Source organism: Malaclemys terrapin, chromosome 7 (assembly GCF_027887155.1).
Source record: "Malaclemys terrapin pileata isolate rMalTer1 chromosome 7, rMalTer1.hap1, whole genome shotgun sequence".
In the NCBI taxonomy this organism is placed as follows: Eukaryota; Metazoa; Chordata; order Testudines; family Emydidae; genus Malaclemys; species Malaclemys terrapin.
The window spans coordinates 57,766,097-57,793,966 of record NC_071511.1 but is presented as its reverse complement, the minus strand read 5'-3'; the positions used below and the strand labels follow the sequence as shown (position 1 = coordinate 57,793,966).

At 47.6% G+C, this 27,870-nt stretch overlaps 1 protein-coding gene across 4 annotated transcripts; it reads left to right on the top strand.

Annotated features, from left to right (window-relative positions):
• NOLC1 (nucleolar and coiled-body phosphoprotein 1) lies at positions 1 to 27,123 on the top strand. 4 transcript variants are annotated; one of them, XM_054034468.1, is made up of 14 exons: positions 1 to 216; positions 1,569 to 1,624; positions 4,285 to 4,415; positions 9,389 to 9,513; positions 10,834 to 10,990; positions 13,855 to 13,961; positions 14,746 to 14,899; positions 16,764 to 16,931; positions 18,397 to 18,483; positions 19,665 to 19,805; positions 20,878 to 21,462; positions 21,814 to 21,929; positions 22,314 to 22,394; positions 22,704 to 27,123. In XM_054034468.1, exons 1-14 carry the CDS (start codon positions 106 to 108, stop codon positions 22,860 to 22,862), a joined length of 2,178 nt encoding a protein of 725 aa, XP_053890443.1. In that variant the 5' UTR covers positions 1 to 105; the 3' UTR covers positions 22,863 to 27,123. The 4 variants fall into 4 exon arrangements, with proteins under 4 accessions (XP_053890443.1, XP_053890444.1, XP_053890441.1 ...); XM_054034469.1 differs by having other exon boundaries at positions 9,386 to 9,513; positions 13,858 to 13,961; XM_054034466.1 differs by having other exon boundaries at positions 2 to 216; positions 9,386 to 9,513.
• The last annotated feature ends 747 nt before the right edge of the window (positions 27,124 to 27,870 follow it).

Sequence of the window (27,870 nt, the reverse complement as noted above, 5' to 3'; positions counted from 1 at the left end):
CCCCATCCCCCCCTCCGAGGCTCCGTTTGACCTATGACCCCACAACGTAGTGCGTTCCCCCGGCCGGCACACGTGGTAGGGGCGGCCGGCTGACGGCGTGGAAGCATGGCGGAGTCGCGCGTGGTGCCCAGCGACCTGTTCCCGCTCGTGTTCGCCTTCCTGCGCGACAACCACTTCGAGGGGGCGGCGCGGGCCTTCGGCAGGGCGGCCGGAGTGGTGAGGGGGGCCCTGAAGTGTGGGGAGCGGGGGCTGGCTCGGGGGAAACCCGAGGGAGGGGACGGGGGGCTGAAGTGAGGGGACCCTGCAGGGGAACTGTGCCGGGGAGACCTTGGGGGGCTGTGTGGGAGGAAGGCCCTGAGGGTAGGGGGGTTGTATTGGGAGAGGACCCTGAAGGCATGGGGTTCTGGTGGGGAGGGGGAACTGTGCCGGGGGGCCATGAGGAGAGGGGAGGTTGCAGTTGGGAGGTATCTGTACAGGGAAGGACCGGGAAAGACGGGTTCTGTGGGGTGGGGCGGGGGGTAGGGGGTTGTGCATTCAACTGGAGTGTTTGACTCATGTCATTATAAATTGAGAATCCTGGGGCAAGTTCCCTCCACCCATATGCTGTACTTTCACATTTACCTTCCTCTCAGGCCAACTGTATGTTGTATTCGAGACATGAGTCCCTGCACAGAACCTCACTGAAATTGCAACAAAAACGGTGGAAAGTCATTGCAAAATTGGAAGGACTCCCCCTAGCTTTCGGCAGCTCTCCCTGCTCTCTCCCCACTTTTTCCTGTCTCTTCATAATTTGATACCAATAGTGATAACTCTTCCGGAATATTTTTTGTTATCCAATCAATATGTTAAGTAGATATTTTCCCTTCCTATTAGGTTACATTATTGCAAGGCTTCAGTATATGCTTAACTCTACATACTGAGTTGTCACATTAACATTAATGAAATTACTCAGTGCGCAAAGTTAAGAATAAGGCTACGTCTACGCTACAAACTTTTGCCAACACAGCTTTGTCGTGTTGGTCAGCGTCTGAAGAGGAGTGATCCCTGATTGACAGCTATGCTTGCAGAAGTTGCTGCTGTAGACACAGCTATTCTAGCAAAGCTGCACTTTCACTGATGTAGCTTGTTTCACTTCTGGGGAGTGGCTTTACTATGCTTGTACAAAGCGCAGCTTTGTCAGTATAAGCTGTGTCCATCCTAGAAGCACTTTGCTGGGATAGTATACCAGTTAAAGAGCTCCTAGTGCAGATGTAGCCGAAGTGTCTGCAGAATCTTGGCCTTAGTTTTTCATAAATCTATAGGTGGTGGAATGTTGTGTCCTAAATTACTCAAGTTGTCTCGTTTTTAAGATAGCGCAGAGGCTTTTTAACTTTAGCTTCTAATGCTTATGAAGGTGTTTTATGAGCAATACGCTCCACTTGCTAAGTCTACCACCTGTTATACATCAATGCAGAAGCAGTTGCCTGTGGGGCAGAGTTTTCCATTCCACTGACAGTATGGGAGGCACTCCTTAGAGAAGTCTGTGTGGTTTGTCAGTGCTAATATTCCTGTATGTTTCTGGTTTACAGACAGACCAGGATCCTAATGCTGCTTCTCTCTTGGATGTCTTCAACTACTGGCTGAAGTAAGTGTCTCCCCTCCTGGAATATCTATTGAGACAGACTTAGCCTGTCCATATCTGGAATATTTCTTTTGGTTACTTTCTATTGCAAACTGACAGAGCTCCCAATAGAATCCCTGAGACTCCCCAGAGGTGCTCCAGCAAAACCAAGCTTCTGGTATCTTCTGCGGTAAAGATATAAACAATAAGTTCCCAGCCATCTGTATCCATCATAAAGAAGGCCTGTTTTTAAAAAATATTTGCAGGGCACTTCTAATCTGCCTTCTGCCCACAAAGTTCCAGGCTGCCATTTCAGGAGCAGCTTATGGCCCTTTCAGCCACTTTTAAAACTGTTTCAAGTGAAAAGCTAAAATGTGAGTTGTTTGGTATTCCATACTTAGGGTCTGACTACACTGGGCAGTTACCCCCAGCTGGATAAGCAACTTTGAGCTTAAAGAACTCCAGATCTGGGTCACAGGTTTTTCTGTGTAGGTAGAGGTGGTAAGGCTCAAACCAGGTAAGAATCCATGTTAACTGTGTAATGAAGACCTATCCTTAGTTTTTGTAAAATAATGTGCATTAAAGTTGGCTGCTGGGCAACAAAACAGCTGTTGAAAGGGCAGCTGATCTCAGGATAAGAGCTAGGGAGTGGGGAAAATAGGCCAGATAGTTCAGGAAACCTTAAAAGGATTAGAGAAACAGTAAAAATAAGGTATTACAATGTTTCCCTCTTTCTTTATTAGTGGTTACTGTCTAGTAGATATGCATGAACCCCACAAAACCACTTGTTTTTCAGAATTGTAAAATGAGCCATGCTGCAAGCTAATCCAGTTGTGGCCATTAAGAAGCTATTGGTGAACTTTAAGTAGTTAGACCCTATGTCTTCAGCCTCACGACATAGCTGAGCCATGTGCCTGCAATCTGCTGGTCCACACCCAGCTATGATACATTGCTGTAAAAGTACTACAGAAGCCAGGTTGGTTGGTCTGTCTAGAATCCAAGTCTGGTAATTACGCTATGACCCCCAAATCCTCACACCATAGTGCTGCACTGCTCTCTGCCCCCGAGTCTGTTTATTCCACACCAGAGCTTATTGCTGTCTGAGACAAGAATTTATTCAGTGAGCGTAAGGTGAGGTTATTAGGGACTGAACAACTGATGAAAGAAGCATGGGGGACCAAGGGCAGTTTGAAGCAGAAATGTATTCCTGCAAGCTGGAAAGGTCTGCAGGCTCATGATCCCAAGGGAGCTGCCTCAATTGCTGTGTTCAGGAAGGAATTCAGAGGTTGGTGGTTATGCTTAAAGCAACTGCCAGTGCTTCAGAGGGCTATGTGTAGTGAGCTTAGGAACCCCCATCTGATCTCTCACATGAACCCCAGAATGAGAATCTTGTTTAAAACAAACTATTCATACACCAGAGATGCTTGGAAAATGAGGTCATGCAGCATGTGAATCTCCTACCCCTTAGTGTAGAGAGAGGAAATATCCTGATAAACTCCTGAGGAGATAAGTGTTCTGCTTTTTTCATTTTCTCACAGGTTCTGTTGTTTTTCTCTACACAGCTCCCTCGTGTGTTTTTAAAACCCAAGATACATATTTCCAGATTCAGGGTCTTTTGAACAGAGAGATCCCTTATTTTGTGTTGAATAAATCTATTTAGTTGGCAGGTTCACCCTGATGTAGAGGAGACTGGTATGCAAATGACTTGAACCTGGCAGTTGTGACATTATGTACTTCTCCATTGTAAGAATCCTCTGTTTTTATTATCTAGTCTAGTTAATGCCTTCAAAAGAGGAACTGAGAAGCAAAATTGAAAATTAATTGCACATATAAAACATAAATTAAAACTTAAAATTAAGGCAACTATCAGAAAAGAGGGAAATGAACCAATAAAAGTATACATAATTCAGTGATTGCATTTTTGAGAGTATAAATGCAAAGTATAACCTATGGCTTCAATTTATTAGCCTTTGGTGTAAGCATCATCAACACCTTCAGCTGCATCATTAAAGAGCATTAAAGGTACTACTGTAAAATAATAGAATTGAAAACAACCATCTGTAATAAGCCATATAAGCTAATAAAATCCTTTAACATACTATCTGTAAAATCTTTGTCTGGTTATTTTAACTGGAGGACCTCTTAATTAGCATCTTATCATAGCTCTAAAGAACTAAGTTATCTGTTGTATAAAGAGAACTCTTAGCGCAGATGGACCAGGTCTTGAATCCTCACTGAGAGGCTGTAGCCACTTTTCATTGCCACTGCACACAACAATATACAAATAGTCCTTTCCTGTATCTGCAAACACCTGAGTACAACTGAACACCCTGCCCACCAAGATATAAAAAAGGAAAAATCACGGAACTAACATGACATTGGCAAATTGTCACATTGTTCATTCTGTTTGTAGTATCCGTTCCTCCAGCCCCTTGTCTGTCTTTTCTATTCAGATAGTAAGCTCATCAGGACTGTCTCTTACGCTGTACGGTGCCCAGCACAGGGAGGCCCCAGTTCTGGTTGGGGCCTTCAGGTGCTATTGTAATACAAGTAATGGACAGGAATGTGGGAGGGTCCAGTGTTCTCGAGAGATAAGCTGCTTTGCTTGTAGTAGAACAGGCGAAATGCTAGGAAACTCTCTGGAGCTGGGAGAAACTGTTTAGAACTGTCTTTCTCCTCCACAGATCCCCTGATGCTAAGAAACGGAAGGCTGTTCCCAATGGACCCCCTGCAAAGAAGTCCAAGAAAGAATCTTCCTCGAGCAGTGATGAGAGCTCCAGTGAAGAAGATGAGAAAACCACAGCCAAGAAGCCAGGTGGGGTTTGCAAAAGGGCGTTGGGCTGGGCAAGTGGGCATGGTAGACTTGGGAAAAGTTCTGAGGTTGGATTCAGAGCTTTGCAGGTTGTGTTTAAGGCTTTGAACAGCAGTCATGAACTGCAGGATCTCAGTTCTGGTAAGATCTGTACCTATCCCCGATCACTTGCACTTTTCACTTTACATACTCATCCTTCATAATGTTTTTTTTCTCAGTTTGATTATAAGTAAAGTACTAAGCTTGCTATGAGTATAAATCAGGCTTTGTAGCAGCTGGAGGCATATTGTATCTGCACATTGGCTGACGCTGGATAGGTGCTTTAACTGCAGTTGTCCTGTGAGCTGCCGGATACCAGAACTGATTACCTATCATGGGGCTTTCTATAGCACTCATCACTGAAGTATGTAGGTAGAATTAGATTCGTGACTGCTCCAATGAGTTCTTCCTGGTAGTTGGTCATGGTAGAACGATCTAAATCATGATTTAAATCACTTGATTTTTGAAAATTTATGTAAATCAGGTCGAGACTTTGTAAAACTAATGGGAAAACTTGGCCTATTGCAATTTTAGTCAAAAATGTATAATGAACTAAATCAAGGGTTCTCAACCTTTTTCTTTCTGAGGCCCCTACAACATACTATAAATACTCCACAGCCCACCTGTGCCATAATAACTAGTTTTCTGCATAGAAAAAGCAGGGCTGGCATTAGGGAGTAGCAAAGAGGGCAGTTGCCTGGGACCCCATGCTGTAGGGGCCACTGCAAAGCTACATTGTTCAGGTTTCAGCTCCAGCCCCAGGTGTCGGGGCTCATGGCCCCCAGCTTCCGCCCTATGAGGTGAAGCTTTGGCTTTCTACACTGGGCCCCAGCGAGTCTAATGTTGGCCCTGCTTGGTGGCCTCCCTGAAGCCTGCTCGCAGCTTCAGGGACCCTGGACTCCTGGTTGAGAACCACTGAACTAAACTATAAATGGTTTTAAATGCCTTTTAAAAATGCCTTTTAAAAGGGTATTTTACATGAGCTGCTATAGGCAAAATACTGAAAATAAAAACCTTGATCTTGCAAATACTTAGGCAGGTACTAACTTTTCTCACATGAAGGGTCCCATTCACTTAACCAGGACTACTCATGCTCCAAGTCAGAGATTCTAAAACTTCATTGCACCACGACCCCCTTCTGACAAAAAAAAATTACTACATAACCCAGGAGGGGGAACTGAAGCCTGAGCCCACCCGATCCCTACCACCCCGAGTGGAGGTGCCAAAGCCCCACTGCCCAGAGGTGGCAGGAAAACGTGCATGAGTATTTGCAGCATTAGAGATTAAAACTGCAACCCTTAGTGGTCTGAAGTCTGTCACTTTAAAACAAAATTGCTTTATTGTTAATGAAAAGTTGAGATTTCCAGTACACTAACAAAGTTACTTTGAGCTTATCCACAGTCCAGAATTTTCAAAAATAGCTTATTTAGGCTCCTGTGCTCATATTTAGGCACCTAAATGATGCAGGAACACAAGTCCTGTTGATTTCAAACCCTAGGGGGGGAGGGATAGCTCAGTGGTTTGAGCTTTGGCCTGCTAAACCCAGGGTTGTGAGTTCAATCCTTGAGGGGGCCACTTAGGGATCTGGGGCAAAATCAGTACTTGGTCCTGCTAGTGAAGGCAGGGGGCTGGACTCGATGACCTATCAAGGTCCCTTCCAGTTCTAGGAGATAGGACATCTCCAATAATTTTTATTGGAGGTGAATAGCAAAGATTTTCACTTGGGGAAGTTTCATGTGTGGGAAGGTGGTGTGATTTGCATCACCTTGCTTTTTAAAATTGCTTATCAATTTTGAGTTGGTGTTCTCACAGTATAGATATTAATGAGGCCCCGGACTTGTCTTTTTCAGCATAGATGAGCATCCACTGTGAAACTTCTTAGCAGAAAACCTTTGGGTTGGGCAAATGACACACCAAGTAACTTGGGAAAAGTTCTTAGGCTGGATTCAGAGCTGGTGCTTTGCAGTTGGTGTTTGGGTCTTTGAATAGCAGTCATGAACTGGCTGATCTCAGTTCTGGTAGGATCTGTCCCATCCACCAACATTTGCACTTTTCACTGTACGTGCTCATGCTGCTAATGTAAAATCTGAAATGTAATTAACAATTAGGAAACTAAAGAAATAAATACAAAACATCAGCTTCAGAAATAGGATCATAAAATGGGAAGAAAGTGAAGAACTAGCATTGTATATAAATAAAAAGCTGGTTTAAATTAAAATCATAATTAAGAATTTTTTTTATTTTAAGTTTTGTTATCCAGCTTGCTGGTGCTGGAGTACCAGTTCTTCACTACCCTGAACCTCATTGTGTTTGGACATGCTATTTCAGTCTTCTCCATCCCCTGCCATTGCCCAGTGCTCCTAGGTGCGCTTTCCTCAACTCCTTTTCATGTCTAACTTACTAGGTTTATGACATGAGAGGGAGAATTCCCCTGGTGCTTAAAGTATGCTGTCTTGTTCTGCTGCTGTATAGTGGGTCCAATTCAGCCCTGGCTTAAGTTTTTGCCGGTTAATTGAAGTGAAGAGAAATGTGCCTGCTTATGCTAGGGCTGAGCTGAATTTAAGCCATATCTACACTAGCACTTATGTGGGCAAACCTTATGTTGCTCAGGAGTGTGAAAAAACATACCCCTGAGCAACATAAAGTTTGCAAGCATGAGCACTTGTGTGCACAGCATTATGTCAGCAGGAGATGCTCTCCCACCAACATAGCTACCACCACTAGTTGAGCTAGTTTTATTATGTCAAGGGGAGAGCTCTCTCCTGTCAGCATAAGGCGGATAAACAAGCAATCTTAGTTATCTCGGTACAGCTGTGCCGCTGTAAGCTTGTAAGTATAAACATGGCCTTAGTAACTGCAGTGAGGGCCCTCAAGGAAGGGATTAAATGATCTGAAAATCGGGGGGAAAAAAAAATCTCAAAAGAGGAGAATTGGGCCACAGAGCAGCCAGTCAGGAAGTATTTAGTGAAATTTCCTGCATTAGCCTCCATTGATCAGGCTTGTCTTTGTATTGCCCTGCCTCAAGACCTCCTGGTGGATGGAGGACAGCTGGCGGTCAGCTAAGGAAAACGAAAGCACTGGTGTCTGATGTGTATTCTGTCAAGGATGTGCGACTTCCCCCTCTCTCAAGGTCCTGTGTCCCCTCCAGTGCCCCCCTGGGTTAGGCCCCTCACTTGTAACGTGTAGAGTGCTTCCCTTTTCAGCTTTGCTAGGTGTTGCACCCATATTCTGTCCAGCTCACGGGATGCTCACATTGGTTGTTGCTGTGAACAGATTCACAGGAGATGAGGAGCAGACAGCAAACTCATAGGAGTCGGGGAGGAAGGAATGAAGCAACAGGAAACTGAGCTGAGACTTAATTTGGCCCTTCCCAATCCTGAATTTGACCAAGGCTTTGCTCTTGATCTTCTAAAGAAAGTTAGGAACATGATTTCTAGCTAGACAATTTACACACCGTATCCAGCAGAGGAAGAAAGCACTGGCCAGGAAGGAGTGGATTTGGCTAAAGCAGGTTAAGCCAATGGGCCTGGCAGTTCCATAGGGCCCAGCAATTCAGTGAAGCAGTTTTCATAGAATCATAGAATATCAGGGTTGGAAGGGACCTCAGGATGTCATCTAGTCCAACCCCCTGCTCAAAGCAGGACCAATTCCCAACTAAATCATCCCAGCCAGGGCTTTGTCAAGCCTGACCTTAAAAACCTCTAAGGAAGGAGATTCCACCATCTCCCTAGGTAACCCATTCCAGTGCTTCACCACCCTCCTAGTGAAAAAGTTTTTCCTAATATCCAACCTAAACCTCCCCAGCTGCAACTTGAAACCGTTGCTCCTTGTTCTGTCATCAGGTACCACTGAGAACAGTCTAGATCCATCCTCTTTCAGGTAGTTGAAGGCAGCTATCAAATCCCCCCTCATTCTTCTCTTCTGCAGATTAAACAATCCCAGTTCCCTCAGCCTCTCCTCATAAGTCATGTGTTCCAGCCCCCTAATCATTTTTGTTGCCCTCCGCTGGTCTCTTTCCAATTTTTCCACATCCTTCTTGTAGTGTGGGGCCCAAAACTGGACACAGTACTCCAGATGAGGCCTCACCAATGTCGAATAGAAGGGGAATGATCACGTTCCTTGATCTGCTGGCAATGCCCCTACTTATACAGCCCAAAATGCCGTTAGACTTATTGGCAACAAGGGCACACTGTTGACTCATATCTAGCTTCTCATCCACTGTAAACCCTAGGTCCTTTTCTGCAGAACTGCTGCCTAGCCATTCAGTCCCTAGTCTGTAACAGTGCATGGGATTCTTCCGTTCTAAGTGCAGGACTCTGCACTTGTCCTTGTTGAACCTCATCAGGTTTCTTTTGGCCCAATCCTCTAATTTGTCTAGGTCCCTCTGTATCCTATCCCTACCCTCCAGCGCATCTACCACTCCTCCCAGTTTAGTGTCATCTGCAAACTTGCTGAGAGTGCAGTCCACGCCATCCTCCAGATTATTAATGAAGATATTGAACAAAACCGGCCCCAGGAACCAATCCCTGGGGCACTCCACTTGAAACCAGCTGCCGACTAGACATGGAGCCGTTGATCATTACCTGTTGAGCCCGACGATCTAGCCAGCTTTCTATCCACCTTATAGTCCATTCATCCAGCCCATACTTTTCTTTGGAAACACATCATCAAAAAGCAGCTCTCTTGGTTTTAAATGATGTGATAAAATACCTGGATCCTGTAATGACCACTCAGTGCAGGGAGTGTCCTTTTCAGTGGCACAGCTTGTGCATGGCAAGAAAGGAGTGCTTTCTGTCCCTTGGCTAGTCATTGTGGAGGCCTCTGCTGCACTCTGTGGGAAGCTGAGGTATATGCCTGAGTCTCTGAGCAGGACATGACAGCTGCAGTGAGGCTGGGAATGAATTTGTCATCAGTGTCTGCTCTCCCCAACACAGCAGCTAAGTCAACGCCTGTGCCGAAGGTGATAGCAAAGGCAGCGGCTCCTGCCAAAAAAGCAGAGAGCAGCAGCGAGGACTCCAGCGATGATTCGGACTCTGAGGAGGAAGAAAAGAAGCCAGCACAGGTCAGCTTTTCCTTCCTGTCCTTTCCAATGCACGTTCCACAGTAATGGAGAATCTTAAATGTGACCAACACTGTCTGGGGACTGGAACTGCTCTTGGGGCTGGGGGTTGGCTACAGAGCATGGGTCCTGGATCACTTATTCTATTTTTCAGGCCTTAATCCAGACTCAGGGTGATTTTTGCTTACATACTAAGCTCTTTGAGGTAGAGGACATGTGTTCTTAGCTCTCTATAAAGCTCTCAGCATGTGACTAGAGCTCTACGAATAAGTTAGTCCTGTAACATGCAATCTGCTGATGGACTGGTTCTAATGAAAGCAGAGGCAGATCTATAGGGTGCATTTCCTATCTAGTATTGCAATCTGCTTCTCTCCCATGAGACTGAGACAGACTGCTGTGGCCTGCTCCTGTAACCCGAGGGGAAGTGTGCATTTGTTTACACTGCCACCAGAGTAATCAGTGTATAAAATGCTCAGGAGAAAGAGGGTGTTATCCCTAATCACCATCTGTAAATGAAATAGTAGCATGTAACTAGTGCGGGGGGGAGAGTAGTAGTATTTCCTCCCTTTTCCCTTTGTGCTGATGCCACCAAGCTGAGAATTAATATCTGGAGCTGTGTTCTTCATGAGCAAGACACGGAGCTGAGGTACCAGTACCCAATTAAGGCTGAGGACAAGGGCCAAGGTGCCCAGCCAGCACTGTTGAGCCCTCAGACTAGTGCTTTCTCATAGGGAAGGGGACTACCAGGCAGCTACGAACCCCAAATCCATCCCTGTTTGATGGCTCTGGGTTGGGTTCTGAAAATTCACGTGCATGGAAGAGACCCTGGGTGGATTCCAATGGGCCATCTAGGATAATCATCCATGTGTTAGGATTTTCAGACCCAACTTGGAGCCATGCCTTTCTGGTGGTGGTCTTCCCTCTGGGATAGTCACTAGTCTGAGGGCTTAGTGCCCTCTTTGGGCACCCTGACACTTCGCTCTCCTCATCCTCAAGTCTCTGTTGGGTACATCTGCTCCCTTTCCTGTTAAGTGGGAGAGAGATCATTCCAGCTTGGAAGTATCGGGGTGCAGGGAAAAGTGTCTCCTGTTGAATCTTGGGGAGTTTTCTGTACATTTGGGGTTATGCACCTAAAATAAAGCATCAGCTCTGCAGATTAAGAACCCCGAACTCAAGGTTGTCTAACATTTGACTGGAAGTGCGTACAGATAATCGGTATAGAATGGGTGTGCCAGCTGGACTGTTGTCCTGTCTCTCACTCCTCTGGCCCTTTAGGCCTTGTTGACTAGAAAGGTCTCTGATTAGTTTTTCCTCTCTCGATAGAAGGTAACCAAAGCCCAGGCCAAGCCAGCTGCCACCAAAACCCAGCCCCAGAAGAAGGCTAAGAGCTCCTCCAGCTCAGACTCCAGCAGTTCAGAGGATGAAAGACCAAAGAAACAGCCGCAGAAGCAAGTGGCAGCCAAAACAGCAGCAAAATCAGGTACCTGGCTGCACTGAGCAGATGTGTGTGAATTGGAAACCCCGGGGAAGAACCTGGGGTCTAGGTGACCAAACAACCCAGTAGAGAAGATACCATCCTAGTATGGCCACTCAGGTGACCCAGTCCAACTTGCTGTTTGGCTAGGATCACTGATGATGGGGACCTGGGGCTGCACTAGTAGCATATATTAGGCTTTGATTTCTGGAAATCCAGATATAAATCTGATCACAGGTTAATTGAATTTGGTCCTAAATGGATAGTTATCTCATGGCCTAACTAGATCCAGTGGTTGTCACCAATCCCTGACTAATTGCTTGGGCCATGTGCTGCTTGTTAATGCTTTCCACTCTTTGAGCCAACACTAACTTAAGTTAAACTTAACCCTCAACCTATAGTTATGGGACTTGGAATCAGTGGTGTCACAATAACTTCCCCCAACTGGTACTAGCCTAGTCGGGTTGTCAGAAAAGTTAACGGTAAGAGACATTTTTTGTTTAAAGTTGGCAGTAGTCTTTTTAAGAAAATTAGGTTGTACGGAATCCAAATATGGTTGTTCCAAAGCTGTATGTTGTGTATAAAGGCCTTTACAGAGAGAACAAAGTAACACGTGGAAATCACTTAAGTCATCTTTATTTACTTTTAGTTTAGGATCAACATATTTTTGTTGGATCTTAATGAGTTGTGGGATGTAATAAGTGATTAAATATGCACAACCTTTTTATAAAGCTATTGAATTTCAGTTTATTTGCAAGAGGTACTGGACATATTTTAATACATTAAACAACCATGAAAGGGCTTGTTTACATGGCTTTTATAACCTGAGCATTCGCACCTTAAAAGAAAAGTGTACAAATAGAACACATAATCTCAAAACATCTGTTTTTAAAAAGAGTGAAAATATTTTCATGACAAAACAGTAGTAAACATTTTAATTCACACAAGTTAAGCACACCTGTTAAAGTTGTACAGGCTATCTACAATGCAAGCGGCTGCATCATCCTTGCTGATACTGAAATCTTTGTGGCCAGTGTGTGACAAAGCATCTCCCTGAATTTTCAGTGCAACATATTACCTGTGACAGAAATAGGTCATCTTGGGGGTAGCCATCTGGTCATCTTGGCAAGAATCCATTGTTTGTGAGATGGGTACATATTTATACTTGATTCAAACTAAGAGTTTGTCTCAGCAGCCAATTGATCAGGCAATAAAATGACATAAATCCCTAATAGGAGCTTGGAGTTTTCCAGTGTATGATGATCTACAGCAGATGTAGGAGTGTGGAATTTCCACGCCAGTTTTCTTTGCAAGATTGCAGTAATATTGCCAAGCCATGACTTTGATTGGTTGCATGCTGAAGCTCATTTTGAAGCCAAAGCATTGCTGTGTCAGTAATTGTGGTGCCCTCACTCTTTTTCATCACAGACTTCATAAATGGGATGTAACAAGTCACGTAGTACTTGCCTTCAGGAGCTATGAGGTCACTTACTCCAGCTAAACAAACACTCATTTTGTGGTCAAATACAGCTGCCTTCATTATCTGTTCATTCATCTTGAGTGTAGTTACAGAAATGAGTCTGTTTAGAGTGCACTTTTTGACAAAGCATACAGCATCTCCAGGCCATGAGTTTCAAAGCATAGGACTGTCTTGTATTTGTTGGGATCACTACAGCTTGCCACATGTGATTATATCAGTTGCAGATGTTCTTGTTTTCTATAACCTCTCGATTTTGCCTTTGTCAGTGTAATGGGCATAGCAATTTCTGTCTCACATGACTGATATGCTGTTCTGAATGAAAGATGCACTCAATTCTGTCAATGGCCTCTATTTGCTATCTTGGTTTTTTTTTTGTAATGGCTGTTGCCTCCCTTACTCTGTGCAATCCTTGTTCACCTGCTTCATGCAGGTTTTCTTCACTTGATTCTTGGCAAATAATGCGGAGATTGTAGGAAGCTGGCATGGAGCTCTTGAGACTCCTTCAACTGTAACCAACATGAGTGTCATAAACCACCACCTCATCTAACTAGTGTTGCTCTCTTTATTTGTAAAATACACACACACACACACACCCCCACACACACACCCATACCCATCACCTCTGTTAACTCTACTCTAACTTCAGAGTATTATGTATATTAAAACAAGTACTAAGCATGCAAGAAAATGACCATTATTTCACGTTACAGGAAAAATAACTTATGATTAACTTATTTCTAATATAAGACAAGATGGGTCAGGTAATATCTTTTATTAGACCAATATTACCTCACCCTCCTTGTCTCTCATATCCTGGGACTAACGCGTCTACAACTAGACTGCACACAACTTATTTCTAGTATGATAAAGTGATTACTAAATGCTCTACAGAATTGAATATTAGGGAGCAATAGATGTTAAAACCATAATGTATGTCTCTTCATTTCTGTACTTAGTCGACTGAAAAGGAATTATGCCAAACTGATTTTTGCTCACAAGTTCATGCACATGCTGTTGGTATAGCAAACATTTCTGAGGAATTTTGGTGGCGATCAAGTGTGAGGGTCTAAATGTCAAAATTCAGTTTAGTAACAACCCATTTCTGAAAATAGCAGGTTCAAATTGTGTTGCCGATTTATAATAAAAAATGTCTCTAATCCTCTTTAGAGGCCTATTTGGTCTATAATGAAAAAAGCAGTCTGCAGAGAGGCTGTTTAGAGCTGTCCTGATAAACAGGAGGAGAATGAGTGGCTTCCCAGGAGAGGGCTGGGAGAGTCTTGCCTTGTGCAGAGTGGGGAGCTGGTGCTGTCCAGGACATTTTTTGCATTGAGCGTGATTACCATTCCTTACCTCTCATGTTTTCTAAACCCTTTCTTTGCCTTATCTCCAGCAGGAAGTAAAGCTGCCCGCAAAGCACCCAATGGCAAGGCAGAAAGCAGCAGCAGCAGCAGCAGCAGTAGTGTGGATTCTGACAAGGAAAAGGCTGCATCAGCAAAGGTAAACGGTGACACAAGCATGGATGACTCCATTGGTGTGAGAAATCGAAGAGTCTCTCTGTCCTTGATCCAAGGGTTGTGTAAAGTAACCCCAAAACTGCACAGCAGCTGAGTGCACGCTCATGCAGTCATTGTAGGTTTTTGCAACATCTTGCTGGGGCTTTGTGTCTTAGGAACCCCACCAACAGTCTTCTCTGCTACTGGGTGATCCATTCCTCTTTTCTGAGCCAGGAATCCCTTTTAGCTTCTGCATGTTGCTCCCTCTGTATGGCTTGCTTTCCTGTTGCCAGATGTGCTACTCTACCAGCCTTACAAATTCCTGCACTGCTTCTGCAGTCCCACTGGGGAGAGTGTTAGAGCAACTTCCCTGAAATAGAGCTGGACCCCAACAGGGGGAGCTCTTAGAAACCTCCCCCAGAGAGCTCTGACTTCTCCCAGATACCTCACTGCTAATGTCTCAGCACCCCTGACAGTGAGTGGTGGTGCCCCATCTCTCTTGCTCTCTAGCTACTAATGTTCTGTCTCGCCTCTTCTCAGCCAAAGAGTCTCCCGTGTAGGAATTTAATGTGAAGTAAGAAATCCTGATGCTCTGATGGTGAGGCCTGTAATGTGCTTCCTGGCATTTGAGAAATTTCCCTAGTTCCTGGCTCTATCCTGCAAATCTGATGTCCAGTGAAGAGGGGACTCTCTTAACACAGAGTAGGGGTGATGTCTGGGCAGCACCTATCTCTCAAAGCTCAGTCTCCTTAACGAGGAAGGTATTTGTCTGTCTTCCTTGCAATAAGGCTGTTCCCAAGAAAACACCACTGCCCAAACCTGCAGCCACCCAGGCACCCCCAGGTAAAGCAAGAGCCCCTGCCAAAGAGAGCTCCAGCAGTGAGGACTCTTCTGACAGCTCGGAGGATGAAAAGCCAGCCTCAAAATCAAAGCCAAAGCCCGGTGAGTACCAGAAACCATTGCTGGTACTGTGGAGAGGAGGCCTTCTGCCACTGCTAGCCCTAGAGAGGTTTAGCTGCCCATCTCTGCTTGGTGTGGCCCAGAAGACTGAGTGGTGGTGGCTGCAGCAAGCACAGAAATGCAGGGGCTGTGTTCTAGCTGCAGCCAGGTGAGACATGGCTTAAACCTCAAACCCAGACCTTCTCTTGAGGTGAAAACTATGTTGGTTGCATCTCTTATGTGGTCATTGTCTCTGAGCATCCTGCTCTTCAGAGAGCTATTAGAGGCTGTTCTCGCGCATGATTCCCAGCCTGCCTAGAGTTGGGAAGAAAATTCCCTGTGGGTAGATCAGTCCATAATTGTGCATTATAGGGCTTCATGCACCTTACTCTGAAGCAAGTAGTGCTGGCCAGTATTAGGCTGAGTAATGAACTAGGTGGACCCCGTGCCCTGGTCTAGTATAACAGTTCCTAGGACTCCAGTAAACAGAGAGAAGCAAGCGTGAAATGTAGATGGGTTTCTTTACCTGGCGGGGAGGGGGGGTAGTTGAGGCGCAGAGCAGTAAATGAACAATGCACAGTTGTCTCTGTTCTTTACCGGACCTAACAGAATAGAAACACAAATATGGTGCTGTGCACATTCTTGTCTTTGTTTGTTTCTTTTGCTTTTTTGGTAAAAGTGGTTATCTGTACAACAATTCTGTTATGTCAAAGCATTTTTAAATTTACTTCAGAAGTCCAAATAATGAAAAACATATCTGGGCGGCTTGGGTCTGGGGAGGGGAGGGGAGGCATGGCTGTGAGTGCCCCGGGACTCCTCCGGGCAGGTGGGAGGCTTGGGGCTTTGGCCAGCCTGGAGCTCCTCAAGGGGGGCAATCTGGGCTTCAGCCAGCTTGGGGCTCCTCCAGGCAGATCGGGGGGGGGGGGGGGCAGCTTGGGGCTTCGGCCAGCTTGGGGCTCCTCCGGGAGGGGTTGGGGGTTTGTGGCTCCAGCCGCCGAGGAGACGTGGGGTCTCAGGGCTCCGGCTGCCAGGGGAGGCGGGGGCTAGCCTCCCCAAAGGGGGGTCCACCCACTGCCCATGTGCCTGCTGCTCACCTCCTGCGTCCCTCCTCGGTCCCCCACCTACTGCTCACCTCCTTACCCCCGCCACTTGCCTCTTCACTCCCCTGCCCCACACACCCCCCTCTGCCCACCATGAGAACCCCCACTCACTGGGTGACTCACTGCTCACCTCCTCACTCCCCCACTCGTAGCCAGACCCCTGCCCGCCTCCTCGCCCTGCTGCTGGCTTGCCGCTCACCTTCTTACTCTCCCGCCACACCTACCCCTGCTTCCTCTCTCACACCCCACTCACCCCCCACTGCTCGCTTCTTCACACACACACACCCCGCTCACTTCCACATCTTGTTCCGTGTGTTCCACGGTCCACCTGTCTCTCCAGAGAGGTGGCACGTGCAGGAACAACAGGGATGCTTTCCCTCCCCTCCACTGCCCAGGAAACTGCTGTGACTGTAGGGAAAACCCCTGGTGGCCGCATGCGGCCATGGTGCCCGCATTTGAGAAACTGGATTAGGCCATCCAAATCTAAAAGGGAGGAATGCTACAGTGACACCACAGCAAAGGGGAGTGGTGCTGTTGCTGGAGGAGTCAGGAGTGGCAATACTTCGGGGATGTCCCCTCCCACCATACTGAATATAAAACCGTTGATCACAACTGTGCAAGTGACTAGGAGCAAGTAGCATAACTAGCTTGTTTTATATTGTTGCCTAGCTAAAACAGAGAAGTCCAGCATGACGCGTGCCGTATTTGCCAATGTGCAGGGCTGGTGTGTCTGCATTGGTGCCCCCGCTGATCCTGTGTCTTTGTAGGTCCATACAGTGCGGTGCCACCCCCAAAGGTCTCAGAGCCAAAAAAGGGCAAAGCAAAGCCCTCTCTTGCAAAGGCTCCTGGGATAAAGGCCGAGAGCAGTGACTCCTCAGACAGCAGCTCGGACAGCAGCGATGAAATGGAGCAGGCGCCCAAGAAGGGAACGACAGGTGGGTAGTGGGGAGAGGGAGGCTAGGAAGGGGTCATATTAGATTGTGCAGGAAGTGCCTGTGTGGGGTGCAGTCGGTTCCTGGCCACAGAGTGGCTTCTGAAATTACCTGACAATTGTGGATTACGCTGCTGTTTTTGCCTTTTTAAAGGTCTCAGAGCAGCTAATATCTGTCCCAAAACAGGCTCCAGGAGCTGAGCTTGAGTTCCAGACTGTGCTCAGTCCCATCTCTAATTTGGACACGAGGTCAAATAAACCGTACTGGAATTCCATTTACTTTGGTGGAGTTATGCCAGGGATGAGTCTGGCCCATTATTGAAGTTGGCAGAGGCCTTGCATTGGGTTAATGTATTGGGTTATGTGAATGAAAATCCCTTCTGTATCTGATCCCCCCCCGCGTATGTTGAGTAGGGGAGCATGTGCTCATGTGCGATGCTGCATTCTCAGCCCAAGAATGGGCTGCAAGTTAGGCCTGGTCTGTAGTGTGCCATGCAAGGGGACAAGGAGCCCTGACATCTGCCTACTCCAGGTGGTTAGGAATCTCAGGGGCTGGGAATCTGGAGTCCTGAGTTCTTTGCAATGCTGCCCACGGGTGAATTGCCTGTCTTTTCTGTCCAAGAGGCTAATAACCCACCCTCTTTTTTTTTTTATTATTATTATTTTAAGGAGTCCAGTGGCACCTTAAAGATTAACTGATTTATTTGGGCATAAGCTTTCATGGGTAAAAATACTCACTTCTTCAGATGCATGGAGTGAAAGTTACAGATGCAGGCCCCTGCCTCCCCTGGCAGCCGGAGCCCTGAGACCCCCGCCTCTCCTGTGGCTGGAGCTATGACCCCTCCCCCCCCATCCCCCCTCCCTGGTCATTCTATAACAGATTTAAAAGTCACTATTCTTGAACAAAAAACTTCAGAAACAGACTTCAAAGAGAAACAGCAGAACTAAAATTCATTTGCAAATTTAATACCATTAATCTGGGCTTGAATAGGGACTGGGAGTGGCTGTCTCATTACAGAAGCAGTTTTGCCTCTCCTGGAATTGACACCACCTCATCTATCAGGGGGTAGCCGTGTTAGTCTGTATCTACAAAAACAACAAGGAGTCTGGTGGTACCTTAAAGACTCATCTATTATTGGGAGTGGACCACATCCACCCTGATTGAATTGGCCCTGTCACCACTGGTTCTCCACTTGCAAGGTACTCCCTTCTCTTCATGTGTCATTATATAATGCCTGCATCTGTAACTTTCACTCCATGCATCTGAAGAAGTGATGTTTTTTACCCACGAAAGCTTATGCCCAAATAAATCAGTTAGTCTTTAAGGTGCCACCCGACTCCTTGTTGTTTTTGCGGATACAGACTAACACGGCTCCCCCCTGATACTTGCTACCCTCCTTTGTAAAGCTTTTGCAGATCCCTGGATGAAAAGTGCTTTGTGAGATTCATGGTAATTATTTCTCTTGCAGCCAAAGCAAGTCTGGCTAAAAAAAAACCTGCCCCAACACCCACTGTGACCATCAAGAAGGGTGGATCCAGTTCGGACAGTGACTCCGGTGAGTGAGGGAGCAGGGATTTGAACTTTTGATGCAGTGACTGCACATGTCCCCTTTCAGCCCAGGGTCACTCAGCAAGGACCCAACCACCTCTTTGCTAGGACTCTTAGTGAGAGTGAGTCTGAGCTCCCTGCAGTGTCCATGGCAAGGTAAAGGGCTGCCTCTGAAAACTGCAGCCTCCTGTATTGATGTGGTGGGAAGCACAAGTGAGTGGGCACAGACAAGAACAGTGACTAGTCCAGGAAGGTCTGCAGATTGCAGGGTGGTGAAGGGTATTCCCTAACAAGTACCTATGGTGGGATTAGGAGTTCTTGTTTTGGATCCATTTTTGGGCTTTTCAGGTCCTCCATAACAGTCATGGCTGGAACCAGGTGTCAATTCTCTAGGTGAAAAATATCCCCCTTATGCCAGGTCCAAGGTGGGGAGAAAGAGGAACCTTTTTAAAATAAATCTTCAATTCCATTTGGACCACTGCTAAAACACAGTCTGGAGTGTGGAACAGAAAACTCAAATGGTGTCCTTTCCATCTTCCCAAGTTCACTCCAGTCTGTTCCCCTGTTTTTTTTTGTCATTGATTCCCTTCTCTCTGTTTCATTCTGTTCTTTGATCCCCACTACACACTTTTTCTTTTCTCTCCATTATTTCCTTCCTGGCTCTCTCCTCCCTCTTTGCTCTTTCTTTAGTGAAGCCAATACTCTTTCTTCAATCCCCTAGTTTCTACACCACTCCCCATCCACTCAGCACCCTCTCACTGCACGCACTCTTACGAAGGGGTGGGCCTACCTCCTGCTGCTGTTCCTCATTCTCCCAGCAAAGAAGAAACATGGAAATCTTTAGGGCACATTCTCAGCCCTAAGTCCTCCAGCTCCTGTTGCCTCCATTCCCTGGGACGGGGGCAGGAACATAGGCAGGAATACGTGCTGTGGTGCTCTATTCTGGCCATTCAGAGTGCTTATCGGACTTCTCTGCCCACCCTGCCCCTTCTCTGGCTCTGCTGTTGGCCTCGCCTCACCTCACTTGACGATAGTAGTCCGGTGAGTGGCAGTGGTGCCTCCGTAAAGTGTGAGGCTCAAGGCCACAGCTTTGCCTAAAATGACTACTGTCTGGGGTCCCTGGTGGACTCACTTGGTGGTATGCCCCTGAAACGCACTGACACTTGCGGATGTGCTTCTCTTGTCTAGATTCCAGTTCTGAGGAAGAGAGGGTAGTGACCAAGCTCACTGCCAAATCACTTTCAGCGAAGGGTCCTGCCAAACCGGCGAAGGGTCCTGCCAAGCCAGGACAAGCAAAGAAAGGCTCCAGCTCCTCCTCGGACAGCTCAGGTATCAGGACAGGAAGGGATGGGGATCTCACCCCCACCACTACTGAGCAGGTGTGAGTGCCGTGCCTACCCTCCTAGTCTGTGTTCCCAGCTGTGGTACCAAGAATACAGAGGCACAGGGACACTGTCTAATCAAACAGACTTGATATTTGCTGACCAATTCCTGATGATAAAAGCTAAGCATGCAAAACCAACCCCATGCAAAGTGCCATTCTCTTGGGCATGAAGTGTGGGGAAACAGGTACCCGCTAATGCTTCATCACTCACAACTCCTACACCTCTGCCGCATAGCTGAAATACAGGGTACTGGGGAGCTGTTCGGCATGTATTTTTGTTTGTTGGATGAAAAGCCACAAGGGGGCTGAACTTAATTCTCCAGTGGGAAGAATACAAGGGAAGGAGGAGGACAGTCCCATCTCTAACCCATTTCTCCAACAGCCACTGTCCATAAGAGTGCTTGTAAACCACACTAAAGAGCTGCAGCACTGTTTAAGAGCAGCTAGTGCAGTGTGTTGCCTTGAAATTGTAAACCACCCTTCTGAGGGGTGGGAACAGGAATGGCCCCAACTCAGCTCTGATTTTTAGTGCCATTTGATTCTGTGCTAGTGGCAAGTTCCCAGGGCTCTTCAGCCATGTTGCTAGGGCCCAAAAATCATTCTTGTTTGGCAGTATGTGTGGTTAAGTCCAGTTCCTAGTGGGCAGGTGTCTGACACAACCGCTTGTCCCCCTGTGGCTGTCTCAGCAGAGGTAAAGCATCACTTGGAACATGGAGACTGAGCTCCCCGTTGACTTGGAAGAGCCACTTCTGAGGGTCAGAGTTGAGATGTGCTTGTGGGGGGAAGAGATGGCGGCTGCCCATGCTACACCTGCTCTAAGCAGATCCCATAAATCTCTAAGGCTGTTATTCTGCACCTTTCACAGAGTCCCAAACCAAACAGGTTTTGCTTAGGTACTAGTGTAGAAGGGACTCCAGTTACTGCTCCTGCTTGTCTATTTTGGTCTGGCTGAACAAGTGTGTTCAGTACTTGGCTATTCTCACTAGCATCTTCTTGTATTGGAAACTTCCCTCCCAGATTCTGACAGCTCTGAGGATGAGACCCCTGCAAAGCCTGCAGTCAAACCAGCTCCACCTGCAGCCAAGAAGCCTCCTGCTGTGGCAAAGAAAGCCCAGAGCAGCTCTGACTCAGATAGCAGCTCTGAGGAAGAGAAGAAAGCCCCTCCAGCTAAGCCAGCCAGCAAGACAGCTAAGCCAGGGTCCAAACCCTGCACCCTGGGCCCCAAAGACGGCAGCTCAGATTCTGACAGCTCAAGCAGTGAGGAGGAGCAGAGCAAACCAGCAGTGAAACCAGCCAGCAAATCACCAGGGGGCACTAAAGCTGCTGCAGGGAAGAAAGCAACTGCCGCTAACAGTAGCAGCAGCTCATCTGACAGTTCCAGTGATGATGACGAGAAGCCCAGAACAGCAGGGACTCCAGTCGCCGGGTTGAAGTCAGGGAAAGGGGCACAGAACAGCTCCAGCTTGGTGAAAGAGAAACCAAAGGCTTCATCCACACCTGCAGCCAAATCGCCGGCTACAAAGAAGCCAGAGCCCAAGCCAGCTGGTGGCAGTGAGAGTAGCTCCGAGAGCTCCAGCGAGGAGAAGGGAAAAGCAAATGGAGGTAATCTGTGCCAGCCAGGAAGGGTGTCTGTCAGGCAGTGGGCGTTGGAGGGCAGAGCTTATGTGGAGCCGTCTTCCAGAAGCGGTTTCCTAAACAAAACTCTGCATGTAACCAGCAGCACCTCCACACACTAGAGGATGGTTGCCCAAGAGTTCCTTATCCAGTGCTGCTGCTCTAGATTGGCCATTAGTGGAGTGTCTGTCATTGTTCCTGTACCACCCTACTCCAGACAGCACATGCTCACGGTGCCAGCATACCTCAGTCTGACTTGTGTCCCAGTGGAGAGAGACTCTGCTCCCCTTCCCCAGGTGGAGGCTGGTCCCATTGAAGTCTAACTGCTATTGTTTTTAGCAGGTTCGATTAAGAAGAAGCGGAAGAGCGAAGATGACCAGGAATTGGAGACACCAGACAGTAAGAAGATTAAGACCAAGACCAGAACGCCAAACTCATTTCCCAAGGTGAAGCAGGTGAGTGAGGAGAAAACGTGCTGAATCTTTCTTGTCTCTCAGTCCCAGAAATCTGCACTGCTTTCCCTGGTGGTCGAGGCTGCAGGAGATAGTCTCCCCCTCCTCAGCCAGCCTAAGTGCCCCTAATGTGGAGCCCATAGAAGATGCACATTGTGACCCCAGCATCTTTCTGGGTGAGGATGACTGTATAGACTCCCTCTGGATCCCCTCTGTACTGTCCTTACTGTCAAAGGGAAGGATCACAATTTCATGTGGCCTGGAAAACTGGACCAGGGAGCAACTAGAATTTCCCCCAGTTTAGTGTCCTGCATTGTTATGTAGGCCAGCCAAGAGAAGGCCATGTGCAGGTATTGACTTAAGGTGACCTATGTTTTTCTCTAACAGCCAGCTGTTCCATTCCGACGAGTAAGAGAGGAAGAGATCGAGGTGGATTCCCGTGTAGCTAACAACTCATTCGATGCAAAGGTAGGGACGAGTCCAGCCAGAGCAACAAAAACTGGCCTGTTTTGCCCCGAGAACGCAGGTCATCTGGGAAAGGGTTTTCATGGTGCTTGTGGGGAGCTCTCCAATCTGAATCTCTCCCACCAGGAGGCTCTACTGGGAAATACATGGGCTCTGGCTGTGAGGACCTCCCAGCCCCTCCCACAGAGGAACTGGGTGAAAACTCCTTTTAGCCCTTGGAAGTCGTTACTGGGTAGTATACAAAGCAGGACGTAGTGTTTGCCATGTTGGCTGTTGAGTGCTGACCTGGCCCCCCTCTTCTTTATCTCACAGAAAGGAGCTGCAGGCGACTGGGGAGAAAAGGCCCACAATGTACTGAAATTCACCAAAGGCAAATCCTTCCGCCATGAGAAGACAAAGAAGAAAAGAGGCAGTTACTGCGGAGGTGCTATTTCTACCCAGGTCAATTCCATCAAGTTTGAAAGTGACTGAGCTGCAGTTGGCTTGGGAGTCCATACCCCATCCGTCCCCCAAAGCCAGCTGGATGGGCATGTGAACAGAATGGACATGGTAGACCCCAATCCTGCCTGGAATTTAATCCTCCCCACTCTCTTGTGGGGAGAAGGTAGCCCTTGCCATAGGATGTGGAAGAGCGGCTCGATGCTCCCACGTTATTTCTGACTAATTCTGGCATAGCGCCTGGTAAGAGCCTTCTTAGAGTTGGTGACACCAGATCCTACCCGAGTGTCCTAATTTTGTACAGTTTTATTTTAAAAGGCTGGTGGTGCCATGGAGTTCAGGTTCCCGCCCACCTTGTAAAGCAAAGAAAATTTATATTTTCAATGAATCCGTTTCTTTCTTTTCTAGCCAGTTTAACTGTTGAGACCTGTGAAATTTAAAGTACTGTAGCTTGTTTGTGGCTAGGTCTGAGTGACCTGCGGTTACAGCTCCCTCGCTGTGCACCTCCAGCTTTACAAAGCACATCTCTAGAGGGGCAGAGTTTCTTCTACTTCCCTCTCTTTAAGGCCCCCTCTTTCAGCGACTGTCTCTTCACCCAGGGCAGACCCTGCTGGTGCCATTAGGCAGGGTCGCTAGAGAAGCAAAGTGCTTTTCAGCCAAGAGCATGTTGCCACCAGCGTGAGAAGCTCAGGGTTCAGGTTGCTAGGACTTCCCTCTCCCTCCTGCACCTTTGGCACTGACGTCAGAAGCTCAAAGCCCCAAACTCTGGGGGAGTTTCAGATGTGGTGTTCTTTCATAGGGAAGGTACAGGCTATGGAAGAAGTGGGGACACTCCTGGCTGCTTGGCCACTTTGGGGTTTGGAGAATCGCTTGGCCCAATAGAAAGGTTAAAGAGGCAGGACAGATAAAGCCTCTGCCCCCTGCCCCCTTCCTCACCTAGCTCTCCACTCCCTTAACTCAGGGATGTTCTGACATCAATGATTTCCCCAAGTCCTCTCTAGGAATCTGACTCCCCAACACATGCTTTGTCTTAGCCATGTGCAATGCAGCTGGTGGGAGGTTGAGATGAATGTAACACGATTTGCCTTAAACTTCTCCCCTTGGCTGGATCAGTTGCCCTTTTCCTGCCTGAGAAGCCCCTTTGCAGAAGTAAAATGCCTGTTGCCCTCCATGCTTTAGTGTCTGAAAGACTTGGTGCCAGAATGGAGACAGCAAGCAGAAGTTAGTCCTGGCTTTAAGTACAAGACAGGCAAGTTGCTGCAGCCTGATCTCCAGCACGGTTGAGAGCCTGAGGGCCAGGTAACCCAGGGCCTCATTTCCATCCTCCCTTTCCCTCCCAGCAGGATGGAGCCCTACAGATCTTAGACAGCTCTGCCCCCAGCGAAGGGCCCTGCTATGGTATGTGTGAGAAGCAGTGTCAGATAATTGAGTGTTGGAGGTGACTAACAAGCCACCCCCGTGCACATTAACTTACTGCAACTTGTTGGAAGGAGCATCCCAGCACCGCGCCTTCATGCTTGCATAATAAGCCTCATCACTGGCTTCTTTCCATGCAGCAATGCACATGCTCAGGAAACCAGGGCTATTCTGGAGAGTTGGAGGGTGGGAAGAAAATACCCTCTGCCTTCCTGGGTAGGCTTTTGGAGCAGAGTCCCAGCTGGGACCTGTCAAATACCCTTCTCTGTCCTCCTCACCTGGCACATGAATGACTGAACTGTCAACATTTTAAAGAGTTTTAAGTTTGGGGGGCGGGGGTTTGATGTGTGAGCACACAAGTGTCTCCTACAATAAAGAAGCTTGTGTTTGTAAGTTATGTGCATTTCACTGATGGGTTTTGACACTTGGAATGGGGGCGGGAAAAGGAGGGGGAAGCTATTTATCTGTGACAAGGTGCACCACCTTGTCTGAGGTGTGGTCAATAGGTCTAACTGCATTTATCTGGATTAGGTAGTGGTTAGTCAGCCTCTAATAGCAGTGTTCTTACCCAAAGGTGGCACTGGACAATGTGAGATAAGGGATGGCCCATGCAGCTGAGAGCTAAGGAAAATAGGTGAGTGGAGGATATCAAGAACGGAAGGATGGGAAAGAATAGAAATGTGTAGGAGTGTGCTCTTTGCAGGAATATGAACCGGTGTAATGAGTGCACAAGAAGCTAGCCTGGGCGCTGGTGAGTGGAGTGAGGAGCCCCTGTGCTATTTGTCTTTACGTAGTGCTGGGTCCCCCATTCATGTTCCTGGAGCCCATGGTGCTAGGTGCTGTACAAAGAACAAAAAGGCAGCCCCTGCCCCCAGGGGCTTACTGTCTAAGTAATGCAGGTTATGTCAACGGATCTGGTCAGGTACTGGTTCTAACTAACCTTTTATGCAGCGGTGACGTCTCTGCTAAATCTGGCTTCCTATGTGCCGCAGTGGAGCAAAACCTGTGTGCAAAGAACATAATGGGGGAAAAAATCCTTAGGTAAATACCCATGTAAAGAAGTTGTCTGCGTGCTTCACCTGCTATCTGAACACATGTGCAGGGAAGAGAAGTTCTTATGCCTGCATTAATTCAAGGGACTGACCAAGGTCTTATGTACTGTGGGTTTGCTGTGATGCTTTTTTGTTGCACTACAAGAAGTGCTGCCAGGTGGTGGTGATGGCAACATTCCCTGTAAAGCAGCAATTTTCAATATACTGGGCATGTCACAAACATGCTGCTTGCGACTTTCTCTATTCCCAGGGCAGGGGTGGCGAGGGCTGGGCAGTGACTTAGGCAGAATGGGGCTCTGTGGCTGCTGAGGCAAGAGTGGGATCAGAAGGGGCTGAAGCAGCTCCTGAGGAGCAGGTAGGAAACAGGGTGGTCAGGCTGGGGCCATGCGTAGTGACCCATGGTGAGAGACATGAGCCACCAGGACCTACCTACCTTCCCAGCCTGGAGCCACCCCCACTGCCAAGTCTCAGTACCTCTCCTTGCTCCCCCTCCTATCTCTGACACCCCAACTGTCCCCTGCTCCCCATTATAGTGCAGCCACCTCTACATCCCGTCTGCTCCAGCCTCCCTGTACTCCCCATTCAGAGCAGCCAGCCTGACTTCACCCCTGCTGCCCTTGACTCTCCCATTGGGCACAGGCTCTGGCCTGGTGGCTGCATCACTTAGCAGCTCCCTGTGATGGAAGTGTTGGTGCAGGGCACCTGTTTGTGCCCTCCCTCTGGGGCTAAGCTGGCCATACTCAGTCCCATCTGGGGCAGGGGAGCAGGGCAGCCAGTAAGCCCCCTCAGTGACCCTCTCCCTTTGTCCACAGTCCAGAAATGGATGTATGGGGGCCTAGACACCAGTCTTCCTAAGGCATGTGGCCTGGGTCCAAAGTTCCCTGTAAACTGCATGCACATCATGTCCACTTTTGTCTGGTCACCTTTGCAGTTGTAGTGTGCTATAGAGGGGTGAAAACACTATCTACTATAGGATAACTACAGGTGTTTTCTTCTCACTTGTAGCCACACCGCAGTGAGTGAGTCCTTGGTAAGACCACATTGGGTGGTGAGGTTAAGGGAATTGGTAAGCCATTTTGGGGTAACACACTTCTAGAGCCCTTTACCTCTGCAGCTGTACAAGGTTCAGCCCTCTCACATCTCTTAATTTTGGTGTGAAGTCATTAGGGGAGCTGGTCCAATAACACCAGCTGAAGGGTCAGCAATACGTGTCATGTACTGCAATGCCTGGAGATCAGTACCAGGTCAAGCTGAACACATGCAAGACAGCCTTGATGCAGAGGGGAAGAGGGTACTGCTAATTCATCTGTGACAGGTATGGCAATTTCTTGCGATATCTTAGACAAACCTTATTGAACTATGTTTCAGTATCCTAGGAGCTCATTGCATTAAAACTGCAAATGTTTCTTTGAGGTTGTGTGTAACTTGCTTAGGAGCCATGATTAATGTAAGCCTTGGGCAGTGCTACCGGCTGTAAAGGACTCTCTTAAACAATGGGCTAAAGTAAAGAATAAACTGTTAGTTGTTAGGAAATACTTGGGAAGAGGGGAATGTAAAGGTCTGGAGGAGGGCATGATCTTCTAAAACTTCACCCTTGGGGTGGGACCTTGGTCTAGGAAGTATCTACTCCCTGAAACAAGAGGCCCAAACTGCATAGAGGAGTAACTTCCAGCTTGTAGTGACAGGAAGACACTGTGTGGGGTTTGAAGGACATTCACTGGCCACAGCACTTGTTGGGGATGATCTCCGGTGAGCTCATTAGCATGTGTGTAGGTTCTGATTGTTTTCTCTGTAATGCTTTTACAATAAACTCAAATAACTAGAAAGCTGTGTGGTAACTTAACTGTGTCAATGACACCATTAGCTGACTCTGCTTAGGCAGTCTTTGTTGAGGAGCTCACTGTTTGGCAGGGAGCAGTGCAACCTGAAAATACCCTGTTCAGGAGGGGAAGAAAGGTGGGACTTCACCCAAGAGAGGTGATGGTTGGAGAGCCAGAAGACTAAGTTCCTTGGCTGGAGCATAGAAGGGAAATGCAGGTGCCCTGAACTGTAACAGTATCCCTGGCTGGAGGTTTTTGCCCACACCCTTGAGGCACGTTTGGACTCAATGCTTTTTGATCACCAAAAAGCCATCATTGTGGGGGGAAACTCCACCACTTGTATGCGTGGCTGGCTGGAACGCTGCTCTGTTGTAGAGGCTGCAGAATTTAGCCACTTGTATATGCATGTTGTGATCAGTCTTGTTCAGTGCACCTAAGAGTGGAACCACACCCCCTTCAGGAGCACATCGGTTTACAGAAGGAAGCAGCCTGTAAGTTGTGTACAGTGTAATGCATTTAGACCCTAGCTTTGCCCTGGTTTCCTGGGGAGCAGAGAACAGTTCTAATTAAAAATCTTTAGTGGCTGTCCCTAATTCTGGAGCTATGCGGGTGGGTGGCTGCAGGACTGGCCTAAGCAGAGCAGGGATCAACTCTACCAGCGCTTGGCCCCTACTGGTGCCCTACCCCGTATCCCCGCCCCTGGCCAGAGCTAGCGCCAGACTTCATCTCCACCAGGGTGCTGCTCTGTGCAGC

Bases quoted from the DNA above. Each gene is read 5' to 3' on its own strand.
- NOLC1 (XM_054034466.1), top strand. From the start codon at position 106: ATGGCGGAGTCGCGCGTGGTGCCCAGCGACCTGTTCCCGCTCGTGTTC. The intron at 4,416-9,385 runs GTGGGGTTTGCA...TCCCCAACACAG, and splicing joins AACCACAGCCAAGAAGCCAG to CAGCTAAGTCAACGCCTGTG. The intron at 19,806-20,877 runs GTATCAGGACAG...CTTCCCTCCCAG, and splicing joins CTCCTCCTCGGACAGCTCAG to ATTCTGACAGCTCTGAGGAT.